Genomic DNA, 14,500 nt, shown 5'->3' with positions numbered 1-14,500 from the left:
TTTTAATTTCTTTCTCTGATTTCCATCATAATGATTGGACTTACAGTATAACTGCAGTGCTTTATATTTGTATAGCTCATCATTGGTAGCAGTGTGTTGCTGATGGTGGTGCCTACCATCTATTGTATTATTTGCATTCATTCATTCATTCATTTAGTCAACATGAATGAGGTATGACAGAAAAAGGTGCACCATAAATAGACAGATTCTGATGCAGACATTGCTTCCTTACACAATAGCGGCCGATTGTTTGATTGTGTTATTGCGATTAAGAAAGCAAATGCACATCTTTCTTCATCTTAGTAAGAGATTTGATTGACAACTATTTTGATTATGAAATGGTTGTGATCTGAGAGCCACGTGATGTCCATTCCACGTGCACAGACTCTTAATACTTGATGATTTTTTTCAATGTATATCTCTGTGTAAGTTTGTGTTATTTCATGGCAAACTTGCATGCAGGTTGTTGTCTGTCAGTCCTCAGTCGCACAGGCTAACAACTCCCTGGAAACCTCAGGTCGCTAGGGCAAAAAGTGGAAGTTGCTAACTAAGACCAGGTGAAGAGGTGTGCTGCACCAAAACCTCCTGTGGTCGCTAGAAAATTGCTTCATCTTCTAGTTTACAAAGAAGATGCTGGGTTTTCTGGAACAACACGTTCTCATCCCAAAGCGTAACATTTTACGCTAGGTGACAAATCGTCAACATATTACGTTTTCAGGCACCCAACACCTTCCTACATGACGACATCAGAAAACTGAGGACCTGTGAGAACCATTTGGACTCAATCTACACATGTTTGCTCTTCTCCTTAAAATCGCTTGCGGACACACTATTTAACGTCATCAAAGTGGTGGTTAAGGTTAGGAATAAGGTTATGGTTAGGGCTAGGGAGAAGGTTAGGTTTAGGGCTGGAATACAGGGCTGGAACGACAATTTGACAAATGATCAGGAAATAAACATTTTTCTTTACAACCTGTGATTGCCAGAGTCACTGACTGGTATCTCAGCCTGTGTTACTGGATCCTTAGTTAGCTCACTGAGATACGTTATTGCAACTAGAGCAAGACACCATAAGCTGAGGTTGCATTGCTTTTCATGAGTCTATTACTTTTTCCTTTCATGGGTGGAGTGTATAAAAGAGGACTTGAAGTGGATGCTTCAAGAACAACATGCAAGCCATTCATTGACTGCTTATAACCCAAAAAAAAAAACAAAACAAAAAGACAAACCACAACAAAAAAACCCCATAAAAGTCAACATAACAGGAATCTAAAAGAGTATTGAGATCACAGAAACACACAGCAATCAGAAAAAGAACAAAGACGAAAAATATCACGAGACGAAAGAAGCAGACAGGAGTAGTTATACACTCAAACAAAAAGTCAAGACTAGTTATACACCCTGAGCTGATTGGGAACAAGAAACAAAAGAAGAATGAGAGACAAGTGTGAGCAATCAGGATCATCAGATAACAAAAGTAATATATATATATGAAGGAAAACTGACCTTAAAGGCAAAACAGGAAATAAAAGAAACACACAAGCATAACTAAGCATGGAACAGGCACAGAAAACAGTGAAGGAGCTACAACTTATAAAAATCACAAATCTAAACCAAAACATTGGATTGCAAACCTGAAACTCATCACTAGACTAAACATAAAGGTAGAATAAGGACTCAAAATCACATGAACTATGACTCACACCTGTACAGTGTCACTAAAGCAGAAACCCAAAGATCGCTAAGAAACAGTAAGACCAGCACATTTTATATGTGAGTGTTTTGTTCAGTTCATTTTGTTGTAGATAGTGAAATAATTTTTGAAACAGCTCTTCTACAGAAACATCTCTTTGCTAGAAGGCCCTAAAAAGGCAGCCAGGTGACCGTAATTCTTTTCATTTTATAAATATTTATTAGTCACTTATTAGCCAGTGTTGTAACATTTGGTGAGAGCTGATATCCAAAAAGAGTAACAGGATTAAGTGGAAGGCGAGCACTTAACATCTGTTAATTAACAGACATTTTTCTTGACAGATGTTTGACTTGTCACAGTAGGAAAACGACAGGTGTATTAATGATGGCTGCATTACACTGGCACATTACACGTACAGGGTATGAGATTATAGCAATTATGTGATAGGTTTAATGAAAGCTAAGCTGTGTGACATGGATTGAACCTTACCGTTGAGTGAGACATCAAATTTAATGCATTTAGACTGCATCATGATAAAACTGCTGCAATTTCTCTGCTATTTCTTTCCACACTGTGTCATTCCTGGTGTGGTCGTGATAACAGCTGGAGGACACATCAGGAAATAACTGCCAGAGCTCGGCTACAGAAAACCTGCTCTGAACATTTTACCTCCATCGGTTTCATAATGCTGCCATTATCGTGATGTTATCTATATTGTTTATTGCTCCTTTTGTGGTTGGGTCATAGATTTATGTATGTTATGTATAGCAGCGTGTTAATTTCAAAGTTTTCTCCCAGGCTGTCTTTGGTCTGGGAGTCTGCCTTTGGGACTGTGGACCCAATTTGAATATATTTAGTATGCTTTATGTTTATTTATTCAACATATTTTCATTATTTTCCAATTCTCCCCAGATTTTTAATGATTTGTTTGAAAATATCATTAGAGTACACAGACTTTCAGATTTTAAGCATTTTAAAATCAATTAAGCAATCAAGTGCCTAAAGTATGAAATCAAATACAGATACTGCTACAGTCAGTAAGTGTTATGCTTTAGTTTAATTATTGGTTATTTTTATAGTGAGTTTTATTTCGCTCTAACTGTATATGACGCAGACAGAAATTCCTGTCTGCACACACAAAAAAACAAGCAATGATTCAGTGAACAATGACCAGACTTTCCAAAATTTCCAGTTTTATTGTTTTAACTGTCTGCAAGTATCGAGGCCATGTCAAAAATGTAGTTCTTTGAACGGCCTTTGATGTATAACCTATAAATAAGAGAGACATTACTTTGCCCGAAATCCTGGTCCAGCAAATGCTGGTGATTTTTGAACAGTGTTAGCATATGGTGCTAACTCTGTTTGGATTGTGATCAGTGATTTCTTATAAACCAGAAGTTTGATCATCGCCTATTTGTAATGTTACTAAAACACAGTACGCAAAGAACTGCAACAGTTTGACATCTTCGAGTTAATCATAGATAATAAACTTTTTCCATGTTAATTTAGAAGTTTTGGAATTTTTGACGTTAAAAGGAGGAAAAAAACAAAACAAACCCTTTCAGCTTGGTTTTCGCACACTGCGTCATCTCTCTGTGGTTTCTCACTGCTTCAGCACTTGTTCCCTATAGCTTGGCCTTGGGTGGGGAGAGGGGTGGGGGAGGCTGTGATCAACTCCACAAAAACTCAAGAGGACGCTATGATGGTCCTAATCAGAGATGGGGAAAGAAAAATGCATGTAGAGAAAGGCGGAGTGATTGGGCAAGAGAGGCAGAGAGGGAGAAAGCAGCCTCAAGGAAAGACCCATTTCTCTCCTGCACATTGCACATCCACCACAATGCAGCCTTCACAAATGAACGCGATGTCAGACCTAACTTATCATGACATCGAGCGAATTATTTCATTATTACGATGGGAACATTGATTAGTGAAGATGTGCAGTGTAGTGTAAACTAAGTAAATCTCCAGACCAGTTACCATAGATTGTGGTGTATATTTGCTGCTGTTATACGTTGGCATAAAGGCAGTGCTATTCAAATGTGCAATGCACCCATGCACAAATTCATTAGTACACATCCTTAAATGCTTAAGCAAGCAGCTAATGATTTAATTTGAATGGGGGAAATAGGACAACAGATGCAGAAAACAGAACAGAACGAGAGAGCAAGAAGAGAGCGGGCCACTATGAAGAAGTGTGACAAACAGAGGGAACAAGCAGCATGCAGGATTCCTGTTCACTCTGGCGTACATACATCCCTTTTTAACAGTCTTTTGTGCTCCTTTTTTATTCATGGCCTGAGGCTCCAGAAACTTTGGACTAAATATACCTGTACACACTTAGAGGGAGGCTGGGCTGGTGGGGAGTTCAGCTCTGACCCAGTGTGGAAATGATCTCCTTTTCCTCCTGATTTCAATCTTTGGGAAAAGCCTGTTGGTCTCTTAGCAAACATGGTGGATAGTTTAAAAATGATAGCACTGATTTACCATCCCCCTTAAAGACCTGGGAATATTCAGCACTGAGCTTCTATGTTCCCCTCCTGTCCGTGTCTGCCTGTTTGTTCCTCAGGTAGTGGATAAGAACGCCCACATGGCGGTGGGTTCGCTCACCATCAACGAGGAGAGGTCAGAGGTCATCGACTTCTCTGTGCCCTTCATTGAGACGGGCATCAGTGTCATGGTCTCCCGTAGCAATGGGACCGTCTCCCCGTCGGCCTTTCTAGGTAAGTAAAAACACAACTGATGGTCCTGGCAGATGTACAGCACAATCAAGAACAATCAGATGCGCACACACGCTCGTATCGCATAATAAATGCAGAATCACAGACAGAGACGACACTAGGTTTTCAACAAAATGAGTACATTGCTTGTTTGTGGTGAACAACCTGTTCTGGCAGCAATAAAAAGGAGACATAAAAAGCAACAGGGAGCAAGATATCACTTGAAAAAGGTATGGCTGCAGTGATGAGTATTGAAAAAAGTTTCAAGAATAATTTTTATTGTTGGAATTCAATGCAGGTTTACAGAGAAATGATAAATTTATGGCCTTGAAAACAGCAGCTGACAAAAAAATCTCACTACAAGGTCCACGGAGAGGTTATTCTGAAAGTTTAATGGAATAGCAGATGTTCAACATTTTTAGGAATTTTCTTTCTTAATAATTGAAGAAGGAGCTTAAAGTTCTGTCCTTTTTCCTTTGTGCCAGAGAATCTCATTTCATGTTGCACACGGGGGCAGGCGTTTTTCACACATTTATCAGGACACTCTTTCTGTTGTTCTAAAGCTCATTGGGATGTTTTAAAGTGAAAAAGGAGTAGGCAGAAACTACAATCGTCTTGTTTTGTCAGCTAATTTTTCATGATTTGACAAATGCAGTGTGTTTCCAGTGCATGTTTCCGTCAAAGTAAAAGGTCCTCTGTCCTTTATTAGTTTAGCTATTTATAATATTTAAAGCGCTGGCAGTAAAAATATAATAAGCCTGTTACAAAAACACGTTTCTTTCTTCTTTCATTTCTTAAGTTGAATCCACAAAAAAACAGGTATTAAATATTTTTGCACCAACAAGGTGATTCCCAAAGAGCTATTACTTAAAAACTTCAAAAAATATTTGAGGAAACTGCACAAGTGGAGGACAAAATTCATTATTAAGCAAAGGACACACAAGAACTGCACTGAAAATCAGTGACAATAGGTCTGATGGAGTGGCCCTGTCATGGTTTGGGGATGCGTTTCGGCAAAGTGTTGTTGGGGATCTTGTCAAAATTCATTAGAATTATAAACATCCATCAAAGTTTGATCCACCGTGTAACACCATCTGGTAAGTGTCTGATGGGCAAATTAATTAAGTAATAATTACGTTTTCAGCATCACAATGATCCCAAAACACTTAAAGAACTATTCCTATAGAAAGAAATGACAAAAATGCTGCCTAAGAGAGTTGACGTACCAAACATCGACTCTCAAGCTCATTACAATTGTACAAACTCTTTTTCCTTATATACTTACATGTTGTATTTCCAGATATGTTTACACACATTTCAATAAAGAAAATGTCCCATTTTCTAAGCAAAACGTAATGAAATGAGGGGTTGTTAAGACTTTAAACAGTACTATAAATATGCTGATTTGTTATTGTTTAAAAAGTGATGTAATGTAAAGAATGAAAGGAAAAGAGTTGGACCTCATGAAAGTGCTTAGAAAAGTGAAACTGCAAAATACTATAGAGCTGAAAATTGGACAAATTTAACTGACTGTGAACTGCTCAGGAAGAGCTGTCTGGTGAACCTTTGGTGGGGATTGTTTTGTCAGCTACAACACTATGGTGTTTGTCACAGACCATAATATACGATACAAACTACAAAGCAATTGGAAAACGTGCCTCCTTCTCAGTGTTTCTCTTCAGAGGTGCTTGTTAGTGTTCACAGAAACTCAGACAAAATCCATAAATGTGACAAGCACAAAGCACATAGCGTCTGAATACAAATAAGCATGTTGATACCCGAGGGGTGGTGGTGGGGAGGAGGGGGTGGGGGGTTATATTATAATTTACTTTCATTTGCTTTAATGAACTTCCTTTCTCTGTCTTCTCACAACCTCCCTCCCTGTTTCCCTCTCGCTTTCAGAGCCCTTCAGTGCCGACGTCTGGGTGATGATGTTTGTGATGCTGCTGATCGTGTCGGCAGTGGCTGTGTTTGTGTTTGAGTACTTTAGCCCGGTGGGTTACAATCGCTGTCTGGCAGACGGACGAGGTGAGAGGACACACACGTCCATTAACACACAAACCCAGACCCACTCGATTCCTGCTGCTAAAAGGTAACAATGAGGTACATTTTTAGGCAATCTGATGTGCTCTAATGCAGTCTTAGCCAGCAGGCTTTGTTAACTTGAATGCAGCATTCAAACTGAGCCCTCCAGGTGCTAAATTACTTTGACAATCCCGTCTGAATGAGTTCAACTGGAGCTCTGGGACTTCCTACTTGATGTCTTGAGTGCTTATCTGCATCTATAGTCACTTAAGCTCTTTCACTAATGAAAAGGATCATTGGCAAGAACCAGATAGCTGATCTTAAGTATTCTTAGCATCGCTGCGCAAAAACAAAGACTCCTCTGTTCCTGCATTACAAAATCGTTTCTGTTCTCAAATATTACAGCAGCATTACACCGCCACATCTACGGTTGTAAAACTGCTGAATACAGTTAACAAGATCTGGTACCTTACACTGAAAATGTATGTCAGGTCTAATGATGTCTGACAGTATCAAACAACACTACCCTGTTGAATCAAATGCAGTCTCAGCACTCCATTCATATCAACTTGCCTATCAAAATCAATGGCTCAGATTCATTCTGGGTTTCCTTTTTTTCCCCTCTAGCTTTTATATGCTCGCTCTGTTTGACTCTGAGGATTGTATTAGGTTGCCACAATAGCAACCTCTCAAGATAAAATCAGAGAAGTGTTATATTGCTGCTTACAGCCTTTTTTTTCTTTCAAGGACCGAAGGGAATAAAATAGTTTGGAGTAATGTTTCCTACAGTGCTGTTTTCTGAATGTCTTATGGGTTGTGTCACTTAATCGCTGGGTTGTGTAAGGCTGTTGTCCTGTACTGCTGCTGCAGCTGTAGCATATGTAATTGCAGCCTGCTGTGCGCCCATCTCCCCCCCACCTCCCTTCGTCCCTCTCCTCATTTCTGTGGTAGGTAGTGTATCCTTCCTGCCACCTTGTCATACTCCCGTAGAGGTAGGTGGAGCAGAGTTAGTGGTGTGTAACAGTGGGTTGTCATTGCTGTGTCTGGAAGAACAGATGTTGACTGTAGAGCACATCCTGCGATCACTGACAAACTAAAGGATGGGGCTAAATCTATGCCGTGTTTCTCCCATCCATCAAATGAGTCCTTCAATGAGTAAATGCAGATAAAGCAAGGTAATACCTGTGATCTGTGAAACTGATCCCTTTTTCTTCTCCCCTTTTGCTTTGCATCCTCCTCCTCCTCCCCCTCCTCTCCTGTCATTCTGTCTCCCAGAGCCCGGCGGCCCCTCCTTCACCATCGGTAAGGCCATCTGGCTGCTTTGGGGTCTGGTTTTCAACAACTCTGTCCCTGTGCAGAATCCCAAAGGCACCACCAGTAAGATCATGGTGTCAGTGTGGGCCTTCTTTGCTGTCATCTTCCTGGCATCCTACACTGCCAACCTGGCTGCCTTCATGATCCAGGAGGAGTACGTTGACCAGGTGTCAGGCCTGTCAGACAAAAAGGTGTGAATTTAAGGCAATGTGATAGTTTGTGGGGTGAAGGAGCACATGGGTGTGAACACATGTGAGAGTGGGCTACTTAATTTGGAGTGAAACTAGTGTCTGTTTTATTATTTTTTTATTAATTTACTTTTTCTATTTAGAATGAATATTCAATTCAGTTTTATTTATATAGCAGCAAATCACAACAACAGCCACCTAAAGGTGCTTTATTTTGTAAGTTAAGGAGCCTGTATTACTGCAGACAGCAGCCTGCTTTGAGCAAGCACACAGTGGGAAGGAAAAACTCACTTTTAACTGCAAGAAACCTTCGACAAAACCAGGCTCAGGGAGGAACAGCCATCTGCTGTGACCGGTGGGGGGTGAGGGGAGGAAGATGAGACCAAAAACCCCCAAAATATTATGGATGAGTGTTTCGATTCAGTGCTTTGAACTTATTTGATCTCTCTGCTAACTTGCTACTGTAGCTAGTTTTGATGCAGGTGCAACATGTGGTTTTTCAGAATGGGGCCGTTAGCTTATTGTAACTGGTAGTTTAATGTAATAGCTCAGTCACAGAGTAAAAATAGATAGAACCTCCTTACAACAAATAAAAAAAATGCTTGCCTGGCGGTTGCATTTAAATTTTTATTTTTCCTCTGTCCAGAGGTCGAGGGTGTTACACTCTCAACATCTTTCCACACTTGATTGCAAAACGATTGCACAGATTGCTTCTCATAAGGGGACACAACCCTGTATGGATGGATGGATGAGACTGATGTGCATTTTGAATTTGCCATTTAATCTAGAAAAATTAAAAAATTTACGATTGCATCAAGTAATTAAATAAGAAATAAAACTAAGAAACTAAAACTGCTGCTTTGATCTTTTCAGCATTTTTATGCTTCTAACATAAATTGCACATCTTTATTCTGAACTTGATCTGATGAGTCATACATATTTGTCTAAACATGTCCAAGGATTCTTCACATCTCTAAACAGTTAGTTGATTTTAAGCTTGCTAAAGTCCTGCTTAACAGTGCATTAAAAGGCTATTTGATGCAGCTCACTGCTCTTTTCTCTGTGTGTTTTCTTTTCCCGAAACCCCCCACCGCAGTTCCAGAAGCCTAACGAATTCTCGCCGCCGTTCCGGTTCGGCACAGTGCCCAATGGGAGCACAGAACGCAACATCCGCAACAACTACCGGGACATGCATGCCTACATGACGAGCTTCCACCAGAAGAATGTAGACGAAGCCCTGTACAGTCTGAAGACTGGGTGAGGAGCAGAGAGATAGCGGGCCTGATGTGGGACGCTAGGAGGGAGTTGAAAAGATTTCAGGAGGGAGAAGAGAGACTGTGTTATGGAGCCGTAAGGTCCTGTACTGATGCAATACACAGAAAAGATGATGAAGGAAAAAGGAGAGGGAGACAGAGGAAAAGAGAGCATTCTGGGTAATGTGGGTGGGCAGCGTATCTGCCTGCCACTGGCACCCAGAATAGCAGCGTAGCATGCGTTTGCTCTGAAAGCTAGGTAACATCTTTACTTCCTCTTCACTCTTTCTCTCTCCCTGTCTTCAAACGCTTTCACCCACCACGGCTGAAGAAAACAGAACAGGGACGAACCTGTGATGAAGGGCACAGAGGTCCTGGAGCCCTGAGGGGCCCTTGGTGGAGATTTGTCACCAATCTGAAGACCGTCATGTCATTGTATCTGTTAACCCAGGGTTAATATGGATAGAACACAATGCAGAGGTTTTACAGGAAACATGGCAGTTCACCACCCCAGACCCTGAAACACTTTGGTCTCATGGTCAGTTTAGTTACTGAGCTTGAAGATTCGTTCTCAACACTGGAAACAAAAGTGATATATTTTACTTCTTCACATCTGAATGGAATTGGTCATTTAAACAGCGAGGTTTATATTTGAACTCTATGACCGGTGTTTAGGTGTTATCTATCACCTAAACAATTTCCATGACAAGAGAACAACCTAAAATAGATTCCTTTCCTCATTACAGAAGAGTTAATGGCCTAAATTTCTCCTACCTGGTTTACTGTACTAATTTATATTTTATTTGTATTTTACTTGAATTGCCTCTGTGCTATTACTGCCTTAAAAAGATCACACAGTCTTGCCTTGTAGCACTTTATATGAGAGAAACTCAATTTCCTTGTAAATTTTCTCAGTGTTTTGCAATTTCTTATTAACTGTTACCTGAAAAAAAGAGAATTAATACCAATTAATCATAAACAAGCATAGCTTGGAGTTTGCAGTCAGTGCAGTGGATACCAGGTCAGGTCAACATGCAAAAATGTGCAGAGACAAACATATCATTAAAAATGACTTACCTGCCTTTTTTCTTTACTGCCTAATCACACCGTACTTTACAGGGAACCTCTCAGACCATTCAATGACACAGATGATTGTGATTCAGTGTCTTAAAATCTCCATTTGACATAATGAATCGGTGATTTGAACATTGTCACTATTTGTGGTGAAGGTGGCTTCACAGCTTTGACTTCCAGCTCATTTTTCTTCTGTCATCCTTCACAGCAAATTGGATGCCTTCATCTATGACGCTGCAGTGCTAAACTACATGGCTGGCAGAGATGAGGGGTGTAAGCTGGTCACCATCGGGAGCGGCAAAGTGTTTGCCTCCACCGGATACGGCATCGCCATTCAGAAAGACTCAGGGTGGAAACGGGCTGTGGATCTAGCTATTCTGATGCTATTTGGAGATGGTAAGGACTGAAATGATGCAATACAGGAAATTAATAAATATTCTAGTGTCTTGTATCTCATATAACAATTATACAAGTTATGCAAGTCATCACAGTCTTAAAAGATTAGATAATTGTCATGTAAATTTAGTTTTTTAAAGATAATGATTTGTTTTTAGTGTCATAACTGCAGTGACTATTGCCTACTGCAGAGAGGGCTTGGGCAAGTAATGTTGTGATAGTGATATTACAGGCAAATTAAATAGACCATTACTTTTAAGAAACTTCTGCTGCAGCCTTAATTTGTACAATAATCATTCAGGTTGAAAATAACAAAGTGAAGTCATGCTCTCATCGGGGTAGTAAAACTGGAGTCATGGAAGGAGCAGTGACTCAGAAGGTGGCCGGTACTCGCTATGGTGACAACCCAAGAGCCTGCTGATGAAACCCAGCAGTCAGCGAGGCTGTCGAGCTGCAGGATGAGGCCTCCAGAGCCAGGTTGGCTCATCGCAGGCCTTAATCAACAGCGCGGTACCAGCAGGCCTGAAAGGCTGCAGCTGCTGTGGCTGTAGAAATGAAAGTTTCAACGGGGGATGGTTTGGTTATTTGGTAGCTCGGGAGGTGTTTTTGCAAAAGCCCGCTTTGGCAAAGAAATTAAATATTGACCTTAACTGAACATTGCTAGGAGTAAAGCTGGACAAAGGTGGTCTTGAAATGCTGAACCCTGTAGATGTTGTTCGATTGTTGTGATCGTCTTATGTCTCCACATTGATTTCAGGAACAGGGCCTACGGAACGGCAGAGTGATTAGGTGGAAAAACCAAATTCAGCTCGAACACCTTAAATATATTTGATTTGTTCAGGCTCGGTCTGGAGCACATCAGTAAGGATGGTCCTATACATATATCAGTGACATGATTTGAATGTTTGTCTGCAGCAGTAATATATCGAAGGGGGTTTGATACGGCCATTAAAAATTCTATATTTCGATTTCGACTCTGTTTTGAGTCAAAATAAAAATATAGTAACTTTGCTTAAGTCAAAGTTTTCTTTTTACCTTTGTAATATTGAACACCCATAGATCATCCACTGTCTGAAATAAGCAGTTTTAGCACCTCTTCTGACTTTAAGCCTCCTTTACTATGATTGACTGCCCCTCGTGAACACAAGGTATGGACAGCAGGTGGGTGTGTTCATCTCAGGTGGGTATGGTTACCAGGTAGGTATTGTCTGGTAGGTATAGCCATCTTAAACAGAAAAATAGGAATAGGGATGTTTACTGTCATTCACAAAAATCCAAAATTAGAAAGAAAACTGGCCATATTTTATCACACACACACACACACACATATATATGTATTTATACATATATCTGTGTGTGTGTGTGTGTGTGTGTGTGTGTGTGTGTGTGTGTGTGTGTGTGTGTGTGTGTGTGAGAAAAGAATAATAGGTCCACTTGAAAGTAAAGTCCTTCCCATTTTTTGACTGATGTACAGTTTAATAGATACAGACATATAAAAACTTTAAAGCTCAGTCTACAATGAAAAGTACATACATTTTTAAAACCTTCACCACCTCCACTGGGTGATACGTGATATGTGCAGGGAGTTCTGGGGCTGAGTGCTTATAACCAGCACATTTATCTTTCTTTAAATTGGTGCTGCAGCTTCATCATATATTATGGTGGCACCATTACATCAATATGGTGTTATTTCAATATAAAGGAGGCAGAGTCCTGAATACAGGACTCAAAGGAGAGGAACTAGAAAATAATGGTGTTGACACCGTCTGTGAAATGTGATACTGTATGCATCACAGAGCAATGCTCTCAGTTTGCCGGTTCTGTTTTGTTTTAAGCTCCAGCTCCGTGTGTTTTGGGTGGTGACTGAAAGAAAGCAGCAGGATGTTTGATGTCATTCTAAAAGAGTGATGATGATGAGAGCACTGATCCACGAGAGGCTTAGTATTGAGCTGCCACCCTCTACATGATCAGAGTATTGGGCTAGCAAACAAGGTTTGGGTACACAGTGATGGTGCAAACTTTGCAACTCCTTTTGGACGAGGGTTGGCTACAAACTGCTGGCAGAGGTTCGTGCAGTGAGATAGGTGACAAATGAAACTATAGTGAACCTAGAATGAATTCAGCTCATCTGTATCACAGTCCTGTGAAAAACCAAGTACACTCCATTATTCAAAGCTTGTAGAACCACCTTTAGCAGCAATAACTTGAATTTTTTTTGTGTGATTTTGTCAGTCTCTCACATCTTTGTTGGGGGATTTTGCCCCAGTATTTTTTACACATTGCTTCAATTGATTGATTTTTGCACTCATTTTTTTATGCACAGCTCTTTTAAGGTCTGACCACGACCTTTGATGTGTGGATTTTGACTGGGCCATTGCAACAGCTTAGTTGTTTTCTTTTTCAGCTATTCTGTTATAGATTTGTTGGTCTGCTTGGGATCATTGTTCTGTTGCATGAACCAAGCTTTAGGGAGTTCATGGCTGACTGAATGACTGCAATGGGCCAAGGTCCTGTGGCTCAAATCATCACCCCGCCACCACCATGCTTGACAGTTAGCATGAGGTGTTTTCGCTGATATGCTGTTTCGAGTTGTGGTGGTTTTCTCCAAACATAGACTGTGCATTCTGGCCAAAAATCACCTTGGTCTTGTCTTTCCAAAGAACATTATTCCAGACGTCTTGTGATTTGTTCAGATAAACTTTGCAAACTTAAGTTGTTTTGCCATGTTCATTTTTTTTGAGAAAAGCAACCTATCCAAACAGGACATACTGGTTTGGGCTTTTTCTAATTGTACTGTCATAACACGCTAACTAAGGCCTGTGGAGTCTGATTTGTATCTACAGAGTTTTTTTGCAGTTTCTCTGAGTCTGACTTTGGGGTGAATTGGAGTTGCTGGGATGTCCACTCCTCAGAAGATTGTGGCGTTGTATTAACATAGACCTTAATGCTCCAGACCGGAAAACTGAAAACTTTTCTGCTTTTGTAGAAGTGTATACACTAGATGTCAATCATTTACTCAAGCCCGTAGCATCTGGCTGCTACTTACCCTCTGAATTCCTGAGGAAGCAGTAAGGGTATACTTAGTTTTTCCTAGGACTGCACTGAAACCTGGGAAAGCTCTTTTTTTCATGTGACTGTACATACTGTAAATCACCAATTGTCACCAACTTGTCAGTGGTGGTAGTTTCTCCACCCATGAAACGTGCAACTGCTGAATGTAGACTGTGTTATTTGTATAAATTAGTCCAGTCAGAAATGTTAACAAGGGAAAAGTTCGAGGGGTACTCCAGGGGGAACTAAAGCACCCCAGGAAAATAGTTTGATGTCCTTCGCATATTGGCTCCTGTAGCTGTGAAAGGGAAATGCAGTCTAATTAATTAATTTAAATGAAATGACCGACCCGGAAGAGTCTGTCTGATATTTGTGTGAAACAGAAAATAGAGTCTGACCTTTAAAGTTATATATTCAATACTGTTCAAAAGTCTCGAACCATCCTGCGTTTCTTTATATTTTGTTTCCAGACTTTCTGGTAATTTTTTAAAAGAGGTCTCGAGGCTTTCAGGAGGACTTTCAAAATGTTTCTTTGGATATCGACTGCTTTTTCACTAGTTTTCAGTCTAGTTCTTGTAGCTGATTATTTTCAGGGATTTTTTTCTTCTTTTTTTTTAACCACATAACTGTGACCTATGAATTATTCAAGCATAAAAAGACACCACACTCAAGGTATAAAGGTGTTGTGTCAATACATAACAGACAACCTAGCAAAGATTCTGCTGAAGCCTAATCAGAAATGGTCTCTTCCTTAAGAAGCCAATCTTACCATGATACCATGCATCTGAT

The 14,500-nt window shown here is 40.3% G+C and overlaps 1 protein-coding gene across 8 annotated transcripts in view; it reads left to right on the top strand.

Moving 5' to 3' along the window:
* The window catches only part of grin2bb (glutamate receptor, ionotropic, N-methyl D-aspartate 2B, genome duplicate b), a 130,651-nt gene that overhangs the window by 100,700 nt on the left and 15,451 nt on the right, over positions 1–14,500 (top strand). For all 8 annotated transcript variants that reach the window (XM_042213792.1, XM_005946666.3, XM_005946664.3 and 5 more), the window contains 5 exons: positions 4,260–4,413; positions 6,313–6,438; positions 7,711–7,940; positions 9,034–9,194; positions 10,473–10,660. In XM_042213792.1, the coding sequence (XP_042069726.1) occupies positions 4,260–4,413; positions 6,313–6,438; positions 7,711–7,940; positions 9,034–9,194; positions 10,473–10,660 (859 nt within the window). The remainder of the gene's footprint in view (positions 1–4,259; positions 4,414–6,312; positions 6,439–7,710; positions 7,941–9,033; positions 9,195–10,472; positions 10,661–14,500) is intronic.

This window comes from Haplochromis burtoni, unplaced genomic scaffold (assembly GCF_018398535.1).
Source record: "Haplochromis burtoni strain Fernald_Lab_line unplaced genomic scaffold, NCSU_Asbu1 Contig_481, whole genome shotgun sequence".
Classification (NCBI taxonomy): Eukaryota; Metazoa; Chordata; class Actinopteri; order Cichliformes; family Cichlidae; genus Haplochromis; species Haplochromis burtoni.
This window is presented reverse-complemented; position numbering and strand designations above follow the sequence as displayed.